Here is an 18,216-nt window from a genome sequence, read left to right on the forward strand (position 1 = left end):
TCAAAGGTGATGAGTGTTATACAAAATAATTATAAAAGTTTTAGGGATACGATTACAGTTAGTAATTATAACCTATTCTATTTCTTCTGCAATACCTGTGCTCATAGCAGATTTTAGTAGATAATTTTATTAGTTTATGTAGTTAGATCTTGTTTAGCTTTGAATTAAACCAGCCTCAAATGAGGCCAACAATGTGGTCAGATCATAAGATGTCAGAGATTGAAACTTAGGGTTCTCTTGGGCCAGCTAAGGCAACTGACCAGAGAAGTTACATATCCTTAGGGAACCGTGTGCTTCTCTCGTATAATCATATATAACAGTTACAATTAATAAACAAGCACGCAATAATTTAATTTACTTAGGAATGAGAAGTGTTAATATTATCAATCTAAGCAAAATATAACTAGCAAAAATAATATACTGATTGACAGAGGGAATTGCATTTGATTCTAGGGCAAAATATTTTGATGTTGCCACCATGCATGCCTTCCTCTCTTATGAGGTCTTGCAGTAACTCTAATCATTTTCAAATTAACACTTTTTTGGGGCGCCTGGGTGGCGCAGTCGGTTAAGCGTCCGACTTCAGCCAGGTCACGATCTCGCGGTCCGGGAGTTCGAGCCCCGCATCAGGCTCTGGGCTGATGGCTCAGAGCCTGGAGCCTGTTTCCGATTCTGTGTCTCCCTCTCTCTCTGCCCCTCCCCCGTTCATGCTCTGTCTCTCTCTGTCCCAAAAATAAATAAACGTTGAAAAAAAAATTAAAAAAAAAAAATTAACACTTTTTTATGTCTCCTGATGCTACTGAGCAGAGGAGTGAAATCTGCAAACATATCCCTGCACAACTCCCAAGAGAGAAAAGTTTCTTTTCTTTCTTGGAAAACAAACAAACAAACCCTTCTTGGGGCACCTGGGTGGGTGGCTCAGTCGGTTAAGCCTCTGACTTCCGCTCAGGTCATGAACTCAGGGCTCGTGAGTTAGAGCCCTGCGTTGGGTTTTGTGCTGACAGCTCAGAGTCTGGAGCTTGCTTCTGATTCTGTGTCTCCCTCTCTCTCAGTTCCTCCTCTGCTCGTGCTCTATCTCTCTCAAAAATAAATATTAAAAAAATATTAAAAAAGAAAAAAACTTCTCATGCTTTAAGGAGTGAGCATACTGAGTAGCAAGGACTATTTTAAGAGAGGCTGGGATCTCATTCTCCAGAAGCACAGGACAGCCCCTGTTACATCAGCAAACTGGTTCCTCAAAGCTGCCCAGGGCTTCAGGGAACTCCTCATAAATATGATAATAGTTTCACTTAAATAACAATCACGTTCTGAGTGAAGATAACTGTTGGAACACCAGCTGTGATATCCCATACTGACATTTTAAATGAAGTTGAATACTCTTGGTAGTTAATGCATTGTCAGGTGTGTCAAAGATGAGCCACTATATTCCTGCTAGAGAGTGTAAAATTTAATCAAACAGAATATATGGCAAATACATTCTGTTTTGAGGAAAATATTTCTAAAAAGTTGCATGGGACTTGCTCGGGCATCAAAATTAAAAACAAATTTAATCACTACCACAATTTTTTTTTTAACTCTTAAAAAAAGTATTCGTATCAAATAAATGGATGCCAACAACTGAAGGAAAGCAAGAAAGTAAACAAAACGATTTCCCCAGACTGGAAATAACAGTCTGCTTATCATAATGAAAAATTATAATAAAATCCTAATTTATTCAGATTCATCAAGCAAATTGTTCTTCATAAATGGTAGTAGCATCATATGATATTTTCGTTACCAGTCGATAGAATAGCCTTCAACAACTAAAGCAAATACTGTGTCAGAGAAGCCTAACAGATAAGCAGGCCAACTGGTGGTATAAAGTCGCAGTGGTTGAGATAAGTGTCCCAAGAGGAAGCAGGATTTCTTTTTTTAATGTAAAAGCTGAAAGTAATTTTTCCTCATTTTCAAAGTAAGATGCTGAGTTTTCTCTTGCCAAAAGGATATCATTTTACATTTCATTTATGCAGCACTCTTTATTCAAATGAATCAAAGTGATTCAATACATCAATATTAAACAGAACAGTCCTGCTTGTCATTTTCTCTCAACCCTTTAAAAAACTGCTTAGTTTAGGATATGTATTTTTGGTTGGAATTAATAAAAGAGGAAAGAGGGGAAAGACCGAAAGCAGACACCATATTATTTTCACGATCAATCTGCATTTTATTATTTGTCATACAGGCTCATTAGGAATGAGCAGCATATGGTTGAGGCCAGGGCTTTTGTGGTAAAATCAAGCATATCCGATGTGCCTCTTCACACTAAGTAAGCACTCTCTAGTGTGTGCTCTCTCTCTGGCTGACAAACCAAAGAAATCTGAGATCCTGTAAGAGCTGACCTGATCTAAGCCTGGGATTAAACACTAATAAAAACGCTGGCTAAAGCTACATCACATAGAAAGCTAAGTGCTGATGATTTAACAGGTTGTATTTACCACTGTATCCACTGTGAGTTATTCATAAATTACAGCATCTAATGTCACTACTGGAAAAATTTAATAAATTGGAATCCTAAGGCCTTCATGTGGACAGCAGTTTTTTTCAAGCTTTTAAAATAAAAACAAGGTAAAATTAAATAAATGAATTAGTGGAAAGGGTCTATTCTAAATGAACTCCTTAATGAATGTTTATAAAATGAATACAAAATATGGAGCTGATCTATGATTATAGCAAAGGCAGCAAAAAGCATGAAGTATTCCCTTACATGCATTATGTTCGTAATGGCGAAAGGCATGCCTAAAGTTCACTTTATGTTATTAAAACTCTATTCTAATATTTCCTGAGCTCAGTAAGTTCCTGAGCCCAATAATCATTAACAACAACAACGACAAAAAGAGGTCATACCTCTGCAAACTGAAACAAGGCTGAGGCTTGACACTGCTTTGAAGAAGCATCAGGGTGAGACGTACTTGAAGATATCTGAAAGGAAACAAGTAATCTTTAACGCACAAGGACATTTTCCCATATCAGACTAATAGATTCAGCCATGTATTTCCACTGTACACACTGATAAAGATTAAGACATGAATCATCACCCTTAATGCCTTTTAGAAGAACAGTATAAATGATAAAGGAAGACAAAGGCCATGTGTCTAAAAACAGATGATTGGAAGAACAAAAGACCACGACTGGCTCATTTGCCATGTCTCTTGTAGGGTATCAGGTATGTTGCAAACAGCAGTTGAGGAGTGTTGAGATGAACTGCTTTATTTCAATATATTTTTTAAAATATTATTAAAAGCTGGAAGCTGCAGGAAAGTCAGTCACTCTCTTTCCTACACCACTCCCCTCAAGCTGTTCTCTGCTTAGAGGCAGCTGGGAAACAGTGTTTGAGAAGCATATGGATGTGGCTCAGGGTATCTGGGACTGAATCTTAGCTTGCTGCTCGCTAGCTACATGACCTTGGGCAGTTCAGCTAATCCTTCTAAGACTTATTTTTCCCAACTGTAAACTGACAATGATGATGAAGAGAATAATCCCCATTTTACAGGATTACAGTGAAAAGAAAACAAGCTACAGAATACACTGCCTGGCATAGTACCAGCACCCAATAAATTATTCACTGAAGAGGAACAGCATTTCTTTTGTAACATCATGCATGTGCATGCGTACGCACACACACACACACACACACACACACACACACACACACCTCTCTTTCTCCCTCTTCCTCTCACTCTACAGGCATCGGACAGTGGATGGAGGACTCTGCCATACTATACTTGATTCAACTAGGAGACCTTTCTTTTCCACTTAGTATATGGTAGCCTTATTAAGTTTGCTCTGATGGCCCTTGGAAGTACTTCTCAAAGATCTTTTGAGAACAATGTCAGTTACTAATTTTGGTTCCAAAGTGAACAATACTTCCATCCAGCTACAAAATAGGGTGAAAGTGACTCACAAGAGCAAAAAGCTTAGGCATTATGAATTCAGCCCATTCCCAGTCCCATAAAAGTATTGTTCTTCAATTAACTGTGCTCATGAACTCCATCAAAGGGTATTTACTAAGCAATAAAATGCACCTTAATTATAATCCTTCAACCAGAGAAGTCAATTTTTTTCATCTTAATTAAATTAAGCTGGTTAGAAAAACCATGGAGGCAGTTGGTGATACAGTATCAAAGTAATGTTTAGGGATGAGAAAGAATTAGTAAAGTGACTGACGGAATTATTGACTTTATTCACTGCTGAGGCCATTAAGAAAATTTTAATGCCACTATAATCAGACATAGAAGCATCTTTAGAATAAACATCAGTAAAAAGAAAAAAAGATCCAGATCCTATTTAATAAAGTAGATATAAAACCATCATTGTGAGTGAATAAAATTTAACCAAGTGTTTTAAAGACATTTGAAGGAAAAATTGTATGCTTCTTGGTCAAATCATGAAATGGTATCATTTCAAACGAACAACATGTACAAGTGTGACAGACTGCATGTATGAGTCCACAAGGACTTTCCTGAAGTCCTGGGAATTATGAATTGAGTAGGTCTAACTTCAGAGAGCACTTTTCATTCCTGTCAACCCTCTATAAAAGTTAAAGAAAATAGTCAGTTTATGTAAGGGAAATTGCCTAGCCTATATTTCTTTGAAAATTAAATAAGACAATGAAGGAAATGGAGAAACCACTGACATCAACCCCTTAGATTTTTGAAAGGCATTTCACAAGTTTCTAAGCAAGGGAATTTCTTTATAAATTATTATTGGGATAGAGACACTCAGTCAATGACATGAATAGGGAGTTCCTGAAGAAATATCAGATTAGGAATAGGGACCCTTTCTATAAATCAACAGAGTCAGGGATCTCTTAGGTATGCTATAGAGCCCACAAAAATGCGCATATGTCAATACAAAATTTCATGTGAAATTTTAGGGTTTTCATTAGATCTTTAGATTCAGGGATCACTGGCCATGCATCTATGCTTTCAAAATTGGGACCAACATTATTTAACATGTCTATAACTACTGTTTAAAAGTTGAGTGCAGAGTGAATCCTCTGTAACCTTAAATTCTTGAGGAAATAATATATAAAACAATTGGAATTCACACAGCGTATCTCAAACATATAGAAAGGAAAGTGATAGGTAAGGAATATCATGTGAGCAAATATGTACAATAACATTCTGGTGTATTAGCAAGGCATTTATGTATATTATAAACAATGTCTCAAAAGGAATGGCCTCTGCCTTTGTGAATTGTAGTTTTGCCAAGGAAATGTTGAGATCCACCAGGAAAAGGCACTAGAGAAGAAAAGAATCTGAAACTAAAAATATGTTCTCTTTGGACAACACCTAACACAATGGCATATGTTAGGAAGGATGACAGTGCAAGAGAAGGTCTAGTAAAAGACAATTCAAATGATCAAGGGAAAACCACTTTAATGTTTAGAAAAAATTAATCAATGATGGCTCCGTACTGAGTTCTAGGGCAAATGAAGATATTTGGGGAAGTTGTCTTAACTTTATACATTTGATCGTGAGGACAATGTGCTTTTCTACATCATCTCTGAAGCAACATTGGAAACATATGGAATCAAACAAGTTTGACACAAGACATAAGACCTTGAAAAATGCCAACAACATGCTAAAGTTTCAATTAAGAGCAAAGTGCACTTTCTTTTTTTTAAAAGAAAGTAATGCATAGCCAATAACCAGGAGTTGATTCCATCTTCTGATTTAACAACTGATAAATTAACAGCTAATAAATGACTAAGTTCTAACAATAGTTTAATCGTATTCTTAACTTTATTATCCATGAATAAAAATTAGTGATGCGGTTTAAATGTAATATTTACTACGACTTAATGAGAAGCTTCTATAAACATAAAGTTATTCCTTAATTGACAGACTGTGGAGTTCCAAAATTTGATTCTATTTTCCTATCTATGGTTAATTGAGCTAAGGAGAATTCTTCATTGCTTTAAGTTACTGCCATCAACCTAAATTTAAACTCACAATATAATCTCATTAAGTATAAATTGTAACATATTACCTCAGCAAACTGAAATAATGGTGATTTCTGACGCAATTCAGGGGATTCTGAAACATCCTGCCTACAACTGCCAGAGGATATCTGAAACAAAGAAAAGATGGTGTGAGGCATCACAGGAATAGTTTCTGGAAGACAAGAGATGACAAGTGCCACCTATATCATTCCTATTTGAGGAAAGAAGTTTTCATTCCCCTAATTTGAGGCGAACAATGACAAAAAAGTAGTTCTAGTCTGCAAAGTTTTATACAAGGTGCCATCCAACAGCTAAATGCAGTAAAACAGGAGATGGATAAGACAATGCATTTTAGAAAAGTTCATATTCATCAAAGAGAATTTCTCCAATGATGTCCATTTCATCTTTTGGCTTTCTGTCACCAACTCCAAAAAAACTCTACTTCTTTCATGTTGTTTGTTTCCCCAATATTTTATATCACCTAACTGCATGAAAATGCAAATGAGATTTGATGATATAAATCTTCTGGGAAAGCAAAACTAAAGTCAAATTGTTTTCTAGGTGTTCGTGTGTCTATACACAAATGTTAATCACAGAAAAGTTACTACTTACCTAAGAGTAATTTCTTTTAAAACATGTTTTCTTTTGCACTACTCACTACATACACATTTAATGTTCTGCAATCTTCACTTGCCATCTTTATTATTAATAAGTTATAGAAATACCACTGGATTAAAAATTTTTTTTTGCTATTTATTCAGTACTCTTGTCCAGACACACACTTCCTCTTTTATCGCATTGCTAAAAAGGACCTATTTCTGTATTTGGGTGATATAATTGCTTAGGAAGCCAAGTGTAATTCAAAAGTCAGGAAAGTCACAGAATGTTGAGAGAAGGATATTGTTATTCTTCTGATCTGACCCTTTTTACAGATTAAGAAACTTAGGACCAGAAAAATAAAAGACACCTCCCCTCCGCAACATTCAGTAGTCCCTTTATTCTCTATCTTTAGCACTTACCACAAGACCTAAATATTTATTTATTGTCCATCTTCTCCTGGCGCCCTAGTTTAATAAAGAATCCTCAACACTGCCTGCTCACAATGTCAACAAGTATTTTTTGAATAAATTAAATAAAAGTTGACACATCTTCTAAATTCTAAATCAGTGTACCCTCTCCCCCTTTTCTAAATGACAATGTTAGGAAGCCTTAGGGGAAAAGTTTCTTTCACTATAGAGGCAAAACAAGTTAAAAATAGTTTTTAATTTTTTTTTTCAACGTTTATTTATTTTTGGGACAGAGAGAGACAGAGCATGAACGGGGGAGGGGCAGAGAGAGAGAGGGAGACACAGAATTGGAAACAGGCTCCAGGCTCTGAGCCATCAGCCCAGAGCCTGACACGGGGCTCGAACTCACGGACCGCGAGATCGTGACCTGGCTGAAGTCGGACGCTTAACCGACTGCGCCACCCAGGCGCCCCTAAAAATAGTTTTTAATAACATGTTGCAGACAATAAAATAATCCAAGTTCATTGTTGCAAATCTGAAAAAAAAATACAGAAGAAAAATCATCTGCAATGCTATCTACAAAAGATAAGCACTATTAATACTCATATATATTCTTCTAATTGTATAATTTTTCAACTAAAATGAGGTACTATGGGGCGCCTGGGTGGCGCAGTCGGTTAAGCGTCCGACTTCAGCCAGGTCACGATCTCGCGGTCCGTGAGTTCGAGCCCCGCGTCGGCTCTGGGCTGATGGCTCAGAGCCTGGAGCCTGTTTCCGATTCTGTGTCTCCCTCTCTCTCTGCCCCTCCCCCGTTCATGCTCTGTCTCTCTCTGTCCCAAAAATAAATAAAAACGTTGAAAAAAAATTTTAAATGAGATACTGTAATACAGTTAAAGAATGCTCTTTTTTAAACAATACATTATTTTTCCTGTGTTATCAAACCTTTTCCAATGTATTTTAATAGTGGCATGTGATTATGTTAGGTGGTTGAATCCTGTGGAAACACCTGACAGTCACCCAGATTACGTTTCTAAAAATGAAGTCTCTCAATGAAGCTCTTCATTAGACACTGAAGATGTGTTTCTCGAATAGTGTCACAGGTCACTGGACAGGAACCAGCATTTGAAATTTTAGTTGTCACCTTTGGATTTGAAAGAGTAATGGTCACCTTCTTCTAATGATATTAAACTCCAAAGAGTGCAGAACCTTTTGTTAATTTTCCACCTGTGGTCTGGATGCCAAAGCCTGGCTCTCTCACTGCCACTTGACTATTTGACAAATTGTATGCCAAATGCCCAGTCCTACTCCCCAAGAATTTGAAGTCAAGGAGACAAAAAATGCATCAAAAAGAAAGCCAATGAATCCCGAAATTACTGGCCACAAAGAATTTCTTCATTGGAAAGAATACTTGGACAAAAAATAGTTTTATTTAGGAATGATGAAAAAAAATCAATACTCTCTTGGTTTATAAAGAAATCCTTTAAGTCTAGCTCCTAGATATCTTGGTAAATAATCAAAATTTTATTTAAAATCAACCCTAGGACTAAATTAAGATTATAAAGAGTCTTACAATTTAATAATATAGGTTACACAGGTGACAGAATTTTAGAAAGATATTTGGAATCTAATAGATTTAGGGTAGCTACACTGCATGCAGGTACCATTCGCGAGGTTAGATACCCTGTGGCTTAGAGATCATATGAACTGTAAAAAGAAAAGTCAACTTTCTCTTCAAGTTCTGTTTATAAATTATCTGGCCATAATTACATAAGTCACAAAGTTTTAAAGTTAAGTGAGAACCTCTGCAAATCATTATTATGGACAGTCTTAAACAAATTTGAATAGAGAATTCAAATGTAAATAATTATGAAGGCACTGTAATCCTGAATGTTGTATCAATTGTGCTCTGCTATCAAAGAAGTCTACAGATGCAAGTTTGTGCCCACCATGTACCTGATGCATACTAAATGTACAACAAATACTCTGACTTAATTCTGTGTGTGTATGGATACAAAGAACTCAGTGACCTGGCCAGGAATCACACAACAAAGACTGACCAATGGTTAAAACAGTAGTAACAGAATCTCTAAGGCTATGCAACTTACTCTAGTGGACAATATCTCAAAATCTAGTTACTCTTAATTTTACTCACGAGTTTAAGGCATTAGTTACTCTTGACTTTAAAGCACTGTGGATTTAGTATATATTTTCAGGCGAGTGTAAGGGCACAAAAGTAGAAGCCAGGAGAATTGAGTTACTACTAAGCTATGTGGTTAGTTGCCTCTCTAGTCCACAGCAGAATTAGAAGACACAATTCAGAAGGGGACAGGAGTAGGAGAAATAGAAATAGAATTGCAAAAGAAGGAGAGTTGCAAAAGAAACAATACCAGTAGCAAAGAGACACAAGGAGAAGACAGAAAAACTCTAAAGAATAGACACAAATGTTTTGTAAAGCACTGTAGTCTATCTAAAAGAAATTAGAGCAAAGAGTTTCTAAGTGTCTCCTAAAGGCTTCAGTTCACTGCAGCAATTAATATTTATTAACTATGGTTCTAAGTTGTCAAGATAAGGATAATTATAAAACATAGCCTTTATTGGGGCGCCTGGGTGGCGCAGTCGGTTAAGCGTCCGACTTCAGCCAGGTCACGATCTCGCGGTCCGTGAGTTCCAGCCCCGCGTCAGGCTCTGGGCTGATGGCTCAGAGCCTGGAGCCTGTTTCCGATTCTGTGTCTCCCTCTCTCTCTGCCCCTCGCCCGTTCATGCTCTGTCTCTCTCTCTGTCCCAAAAATAAATAAACGTTGAAAAAAAAAAATTAAAAAAAAAAAAAACATAGCCTTTATTAAAAGGCAGAAATGTGTGTGATACATGCTAGGCATATTTCCATCAAAAATCTCAAAATATAAATATGGTACAATGACACGGAAAATGTATGTGGGTAGAATTTATTCTTGTGTGCTTGATAAATACGGCATCCGATGCAAGAGTGTATATTTGTGCATATACTGATTAATATACACATCTGGCAAAGAAATCTGGGAAATATCCACATAACAGAAAGAGAGTACTTTGCACAAAAGGCTCCTATTTAAGTATCAGAGGGTCCTGGGCCTAATTGCCTTGCTATTTGTATTTACAGTACTCTACTTATGACATGGGACATGCTTTTTATGGACAAACATCAATTCCTCTATCTCCATTCCTATGCTAGAATCAGCTTACCTTCTAAAAATAACAGAATAAAAGAGAGTTAAAAATATCTTTTCACCAATTAAAAGGAAATAAAAGATACCAAATAAGCAGAAGTTAAATAAAGGGAGAAAAAAATACCCAAAAAGTTGTTCCTAGAGTCTCTGAAATAATCCACAAAGCCACTAGGTGTAGCTATCTGCCCAAGAAACAGCTAATGGGATTTTTAAAAGCAAAATTTTGTTAACTTCTCTTAAATTCAATCTTCTCTATGATTTAGCTATAATTCTTAATAACTAAGGGGAATTATTAGCAAATGAAGAATTACAACAAAGTAGTATCTTCTTCCATAAGTATACTTCATATTGTGAAATCAGTAGATACAGAAATGTGATCCAGCCTCCCGATATAAAACAAGATCACACCAGTTCGATGCATTGTAAGTGCTTTGGGAAGCTAGATATTAGCAAGAGCCTGTTCCCACTTCACAAGGCACAAGACCACAGCTACACACAGTGGAATTCTGATGCACACATATGGTCAACAAAAGGGGTAAGTGCACCGGTTCTATTTGAACCATACATTTCTTCCCTTGCTAATCCAAACATTTGTTGATAGTCACTCCTTCAACAAATACACAATAAAAACCTACGATGTGCCAGCCACAAAGACTGCTGACTGCTTTTAAGAAGCTTACATTCCACTAGTACACATTACATGATAGGGAATAAAATGGTAACTAAGGGAATGTGGCTTGTGATCCAAGTACAGGCGGCAGCTACACAGTTAAGAGGTATGTGCACACTGGTGAACTGCCACAGAGAAGCAGCCTTCACTCCTTCTGGGACAGGGAGAAGTCAAGATAGTAATGTCTGAGATATCCCAAGAAGAAGCACCAGAATTGCGGAAATGATGTGACAACAGCAGAAGGAAAAGTATGGAGGCAGTTGCCCTGTGTGTTTGTGAAACAATGACTTTCTCAGTATGGATGAAGAGTAGAAGCCTGGGAGTGTAGTGGGAGATGAATCGAACTGAGAGAAATTTGAATTCCATGTTACAAAGTTTGAAAATTAGGCTGAAGGCATTGGGGAACCAGCCAAAGTTTTCACTCAGTGGAGCAGCATGATGAGAGATACATAGAGAATTCTGTCAGTGGAGTGCAGGATGACCTTGGCTGGGAAGTGACTGGAGGCAGGAGACCAATTAGAAGGTTAAAAAAATAAACTAGCTGAGATGTGGGGTTCCAATTAAATCAGAGATGGTATTTGCCAGGCCCCAGTAATTGCCTGGAAAGATGTCAGGGCTGAGGGAAAGGGGTCGGACAAAGACTTTCACTGAAAGAGGGAATTTGAAGAAGAAAGGTTTGGGGGTGGGGTGTAGGGGGTTGTCTTCTACAGGAGAGGGTTTGGGAGTAGAGGATTCCATTTCAGAGTTAAGTATAAAGATCCCTTGTGATGCCAAGGGCCAGTGATCTGATTCTCGCCCTCATTCAGCATGACCCAGTCTTTCCTACAATTGGAGGCTTTCTTTGGCCAAGTATTCTATAACAGAGTACCTGAGTGATCATTTAATTTGCATTTAATATGAGATGTTAAATGAAGCTCTGAAATGGACTTGAGCTTAAACACAGGTGAATTAAATGTAAGCATATTACATCCAAGTTAGTCCCTTCAAAACGTTTTTGAGGATTAAAATAAAGCCACTCTTAATTAAACCTAAATTAGGTTAAAGAGAACCTGAGTAGTGAAGCACTGCACCTGGCGAGCTGATCCCAGGAATGAGCCACAGCTGAGAACACTGGGTTACCCTGGGGAGCATAACCAGATAACAACACATAGACCTGCACGCTCCCAAAATTGAGAGTACACGTCATGTGGCTGAAAGGAAGAATAAGTCTGTGGTTTCACTCAGGGCACCAGGGCTACCAGAGTATTCATCCAGCACCATTGAGTGAAGTTCTCCTATCATTATAAGCCATGTGGCAGAGCACTACTATGGAGTCCGGAACAGACTCTGGGCCACTTCTACAAATCACTGCCATAGCAACTGAGACAGCAGCATCTCTCCTGCCTCAGTTTCTTCACATGATAATGTAGTTAACAGTACTACTCTGCCTTCTTCCATGGACAATGTGAAACCAGAATGCAGCAGTGTATAAAAACATGCTCTCAACAACACAGTGCCCACAACCGCCCTTCCCTTTTATCCTCGTGTTCTGCATCCTCCTCTTTCTATCCCAGCTCACTTGCGGCCCACCTTCCCCACCACCCCTTCCTACCACCTCTGGGAGACTAAAGAGCCCATGCAGTTTCATCACTGTCTTGAGCAGTGTGGCCTGGGAACTCAGCAAGGGTAGATGCTTCTTTGGGCCTCAAGCCCACACTGCTGACATATGGAAGAGGCTGGGCAAAATGGGCAGTGAACAGTGACTTAGGAAGGAAGGAAGGAAGGAAGGAAGGAAGGAAGGAAGGACAGAAAGACAGAAAGAAACACAGAAAGAAGGAAGGAAGGAAGGAAGGAAGGAAGGAAGGAAGGAAGGAAGGAAGGAAAGAAAGAAAGAAAGAAAGAAAGAAAGAAAGAAAGAAAGAAAGAGAAAGAAGGAAGGAAAGAAAGAGAGACCGGACAACAGTTCCAGCCAAAATGGGCAGTGAACAGTGACTTAACCAAGAAAGAAAGAAAGAAAGAAAGAAAGAAAGAAAGAAAGAAGAGAAAGCAAGCTCAAAAAGCCCATTTGCTATTTAATGTAAAATTTAAATATAGTGTATTTCCTCATCAGATAGGTTTAGAAGCTATGAAACTGTGAGAAGGGAATAAAAGCTTTGATGGGAAGGGGTAAGGGTTGGGGGGGGTTGTGGAATTCAATGCATCTAAGTATAGTGGAATAGTCTAATTAGCAGCCTAAGGAAGGCACATATCAAACGAGCTCAAATGTACCAACAGGTATGAAAATAATTTCGCCTACTTCACTGATGTCAGAAATTATAATAAAGACAGGTGAGAACTTTCAATTTTATTGAAATCTATAGGTTTTAAAAACTTAAAACTCACAGTGTTTAAAACATGGACATAATCTTTCATTCACTTAACAAATACACTTGATCCTTGAATAACACGAGGGTTAGGGGGGCCAACAGGAGTCAAAAATCCATGTGTAACTTCTGACTCCACAAAACCTTAATTACTAATAGCCTACTGTTGACCAGAAACCTTACACATAATGTAAATCCTAGCACTGTGACTTCCTGGCTCTACGATCTTGGAGAGGCTATTTAACCTCTCTAGCCTAGTTTCCTCATTTATGAAATGGGGATAAGAATAATACACCAACCTCAAAGGGCTTGTTGGGAGTGAAATGAGATAATCAGCCTAAGTGCTTAGCATAGTGCCTGGGCCAGAAAGCATTCCTGAAATACCCCTGTAAAGGTCCAGCACAGGACACCACAGCAGAAGTGGCCTGAGCGGAGGTCAGGTGGGTGGGGGGCTGAAGGCCCCGAATCCTGCATGAAGCCAGTCCTCCTGGGTTCAGATCTCAGTTCTGCACTTCAAGTTGCACAACTCTGAGCAGGTTATTTAGCCCTTCTGCTTCCACTTCCTCGGTTTAATATTTACTTGTGAAGCAAGACTTAACTCACAGGATTGTGAAGATCAAGAGTTACTCTTTTTTTTTTTTAATTTTTTTTTTCAACGTTTATTTATTTTTGGGAGAGAGACAGAGCATGAACCGGGGGGCTGAGAGAGAGGGAGACACAGAATCGGAAACAGGCTCCAGGCTCTGAACCATCAGCCCAGAGCCCGACGCGGGGCTCGAACTCCCGGACCGCGAGATCGTGACCTGGCTGATGTCGGACGCTTAACCGACTGCGCCACCCAGGCGCCCCAAAAGTTACTCTTAAGTAATGCATTTAAGAACAGTACCGGGAGGGGCGCCTGGGTGGCGCAGTCGGTTGGGCTTTCGACTTCAGCCAGGTCACGATCTCGCGGTCCACGAGTTCGAGCCCCGCGTCGGGCTCTGGGCTGATGGCTCAGAGCCTGGAGCCTGTTTCCGATTCTGTGTCTCCCTCTCTCTCTGCCCCTCCCCCGTTCATGCTCTGTCTCTCTCTGTCCCAAAAATAAATAAACGTTGAAAAAAAAAATTTTTTAAAAAGAAAAAAAAAAAGAACAGTACCGGGAATGAAGGAAGTGCTCAGTAAGTGATAGTTTTGTAACTACTCTGCAAGCGAGGAGTCCTGCAGTTTAAATCCTATCTTTGCTCCTATCTCAGTTGTTTGAAGTCTTCTGATGAATCAAGACTTAAACATAGAATACAATGAGAAAAAAAATTTTTTTTAAGAATTTTATTATAGTTTATAATAAAGAATATAACTAAATATAATCAAGAGCTATAAGGCTTTAACACTGACAGAGCAATTATCAGGAACGAGAGGAATCAAATCTGGCTCAACAAATCAGGAACGGCTCCTTGGAGGAAGTGAGAGATTGATATTACAAACATGAAGCAAAATCTATTGAATATTTTCAAAGTTCAATCATATATAAATTTGGATAAACTGTTTTACTTTTGAACAGGCAGATGGTGATCAAAAAAATCACTCAGATTTCCTCTGAAGCCAGAAATACCATGTGAAGAATAAGCCCCTGTATCTTTTTATATCATTAGTTCCACGAGGGCAGAGACTTGTGTCTGGGTTTGTTTCCTGACGTGACTGGCACAAAGTAAGCATAGGCAAATAACTGTCATAGGACTGAATGTGTGCAAAGATGGCACACAGTTCTTACACTGTTCAATTCTTACGTGTGACCTGTACAGTCCCTTCATAATGGAGGTGTACCATCATTTGCTAGCATCTCCTCCACTAACTTCCAGGCTAACTCAGCTACTCTGCTGAAGTCATACTTCCTACACAGTGATTTCTTCCCAGGTATTAAAAAGTTGTCTCCTTCTTGAGCACCTAGTGATAGAGAGTAAATCACAACTGCACTTTCCTACAAGTTTTCAATGGACAAAGAACTGCATGTGTGTGCACACACCTGCATGTGTGCATGCGCATATGCATGCGCTGTTGGTAACGCACACAACATCCTGTAGAAGCGATGTACGACATAACTTAAACTTTCAAGTTAAGTATGAAAGGCCTAGAATAACATAGGGTGATAATATTAGGTGCCTGAAGTAATGCTTTTCAGGAGTTTTCAGAGTTAAAACTACCTTACAGGTTTTATTTCATTAATCTTCATAGATGTCTTGAGGGTTAGAGGTAAGTGGGTATTATTATTAGTTCCATTTTACAGGATGGAAGGCAAAGAAAAAAGTGGCTTGATCAGAACTTTACACTTCTAACAAAAGAACTAGGCTTTCTAAAGTCACAGAGCTAGGGGCGCCTGGGTGGCTCAGTCGGTTGAGGCTCCGACTCTTGATTTCAGGTCATGATTTCACGGTTCTTAGGACTGAGCCCCGCCATAGATCTCTGTGCTGGCAGCCTGGAGCCTGCTTGGGATTCTCTCTCTCCCTCTCTCTCTCTGCCCCTTCCCAGTTTACGCACCCGCTCTCTCTCAAAATAAATAAATTTTTTTTTAAATAAAATAAAATCACAGACCTAAAATCTGATACATTTCCCACACATTTGAAAGTCTGCCTGGGGTTAAGTGTCTGACTTCGGCTCAGGTCATGATCTTACCAGTTGTAGGTTGGAGCCCCAGTCTGGCTCTGTGCTGACAGCTCAGAGGCTGGAGCCTGCTTCAGATTCTGTCTACTTCTCTCTCTGCCCCTCCCCCATTCACGCTCTGTCTCTCAAAAATGAATGTTAAAAAAAAAAAAAGTCTGCCTTCAGTTACAACTAAAAAGATAATGATGCCTTCAAACCTTTTTATCAGCTATGATTATCGTGCCTCACTTTTAAAATTTTCCATTACTCCCCAAACTATCCCTTCTGTTCTAGTTAAGATGACTTTCTGACTTTTTGGCGCTGACTTAGGTCCAATACTGAGTGTTGTCTTTTCCAATACTAATCCAAGCTGTTCTATATATAATGTGTTGACTAACAGTCCCTTTCACACTCTCTGAAATGCAGCACTCTCTGCCTTTATTTTGTAATTTAATTCAGCTTTGCATTTTTATTAAAGTAACAAATATAAAAAAGTATAGAAGATTTTTAGTCCTGGAGATCACTTCTACAAACTCTAGATCAAATAATCATAATAAACTTTATTTATTGCATTTTCATCTTTAGATAATAACTCCCTGATATAAAATGTAAGGGTTTAACTCTCTTTATGTAACTGCCTTTTCTTTAGCTCTTCCCAGAGTCTGATGTGAATGTTACTTTTTTTTAAATGTTAATTTTATTTTGAGAGAGAGAGAGGAAGACACAGTATCCGAAGAAGGCTCCAGAGCCTGATGTGAGGTTTGAACACAAGAACCCGAGATCATGACCTGAGTGGAAGTCAGATGCTTAACTGACTGAGCCACCCAGGTGCTCCTAATGTGAATGTTACTTTGATGTTGAACAGATGGGCTCCTCTGCAGCCCTTTGTAGGCCTATTTTCAGCTGATCATTATATTGTGTTTTATTGATAAAACAACTTGGGTTTGGTTTCTGATTTAAATATGTTTGCTTAAATCTCATATTCACTGGTACCATCCTTTTCCGTTTCCTTCCCTCTTACAGGATTATTTCCTAATGAGACTTCTATGCTTACATTTCAGTGGATCTCAACACAGACAAGCTTAGTCTGGCATTCTGAGCCACGGGTCACTCCTTAGTGTCTTTCCTGTTAATATATCTATTTTCTTTCCTCATCCATAAATTAATGACAAACACTTAAAAAAGTTACTTAATGCATTTCAATGTGCTCTGGATATAAAGGAAGTAGAGAGCTAATCATTTATGTGAAAAATAACTGTAAATACAAATTTCATCCCCTTTACTTGTCAGAAAAGTTACCACAATTGAAACTGCAGAAGAAAGCCTGCCTCAATCACAGCAGCATGTAAAAATGTATACCTCAGAATGCAATAAACTTATTCTGGCAAATTCAGAGTTAATCAGGAGATTCAGGAAAAAGAGAAAATTCAAACATTTTCTTTGTCATTATTTCCCCACTGATATCTCAAGAACCTATAATTTCTCTCTAAAACTCTAAGACTACTTCAGATAGATGTAGAAAATATTACAGGCCAAAGAAGCTTTTAACCTGGAATTTTATTACTTCAGATATTGGAAGATATTCAGATATATCATTTACATCTGAAAAATTATTATTTACAAGAAGCCTCGATACCTTCTAAAATTATTTTTTTTAAAAACGACTATTAGTATATTAAAATTTCCACATTTAAAAATATAGACTTTTGAGGATTTTTTCTATGTAGTTAGGTTTCAGGATAATGAACAAAGGAAACTCTCCTCCCTCTAAGAATAATATTTCAGAATAAGAATTCTGTCATGGCATTTTAAAAAGCCATTATGATTAGACTTTTCCTGTGGCAGAATTTTTGTAAAATGTCACTTTATTTGACTGGTCTTACCTCATAGTGTAAACAGACATCACAGTAATTGTTCCAAATGTCAGCAGTATGAAATTTCTGGAACTCTCTCCTTATCTCATTATCCTGATAATTTTCTTAGGAAAATGTAAGTACATATTTACTATATTTGTCTTACGGTCATCATCTGTCTATGTACATAGAGTTGTACATACATAGAGCCCCTAAAGTTGTACAACCACATTTGTATATCTGGAATAAGACTAGTCTTTGCACAGAAAATAGGTGCTAAATGGAGTACACTGATATATAGGATAGGAACTCTCAGAATGAATCATATTTAGACATAGGTTAATTTTGTACAATACTCACTGCTTAATTGTTTCAGTATCTCAAGACTAGTTTCAATAATGACCTAAATATATCTCTGAGATGAGAAATAGGAAATATGAAGAAGGAGCTGTATTCTTAGAAGTGGTTCTTAAAGACCTAACTGCTGGCAACTTCCTCCCAAGGAGCACAGATTCCCTTCTCCTACATGGTTCACTTCTTCAAGT

General features: G+C 38.1%; 1 protein-coding gene across 6 annotated transcripts in view; it reads right to left on the minus strand.

Moving 5' to 3' along the window:
• BBX (BBX high mobility group box domain containing) overlaps window positions 1-18,216 on the minus strand; it is a 284,140-nt gene that overhangs the window by 58,268 nt on the left and 207,656 nt on the right. For 5 of the 6 annotated variants that reach the window (XM_047100273.1, XM_047100278.1, XM_047100276.1 and 2 more), the window contains 2 exons: window positions 6,031-6,111; window positions 2,884-2,958 (listed from right to left, as the gene is read on the minus strand). In XM_047100273.1, the coding sequence (XP_046956229.1) occupies window positions 2,884-2,958; window positions 6,031-6,111 (156 nt within the window). The remainder of the gene's footprint in view (window positions 1-2,883; window positions 2,959-6,030; window positions 6,112-18,216) is intronic. The other variant, XM_047100277.1, reaches the window with a different exon arrangement.

This window comes from Lynx rufus, unplaced genomic scaffold (genome assembly GCF_022079265.1).
Source record: "Lynx rufus isolate CCGP_SWC_20201006 ecotype Redwood Valley unplaced genomic scaffold, mLynRuf1.p SCAF_5, whole genome shotgun sequence".
Lineage (NCBI taxonomy): Eukaryota > Metazoa > Chordata > Mammalia > Carnivora > Felidae > Lynx > Lynx rufus.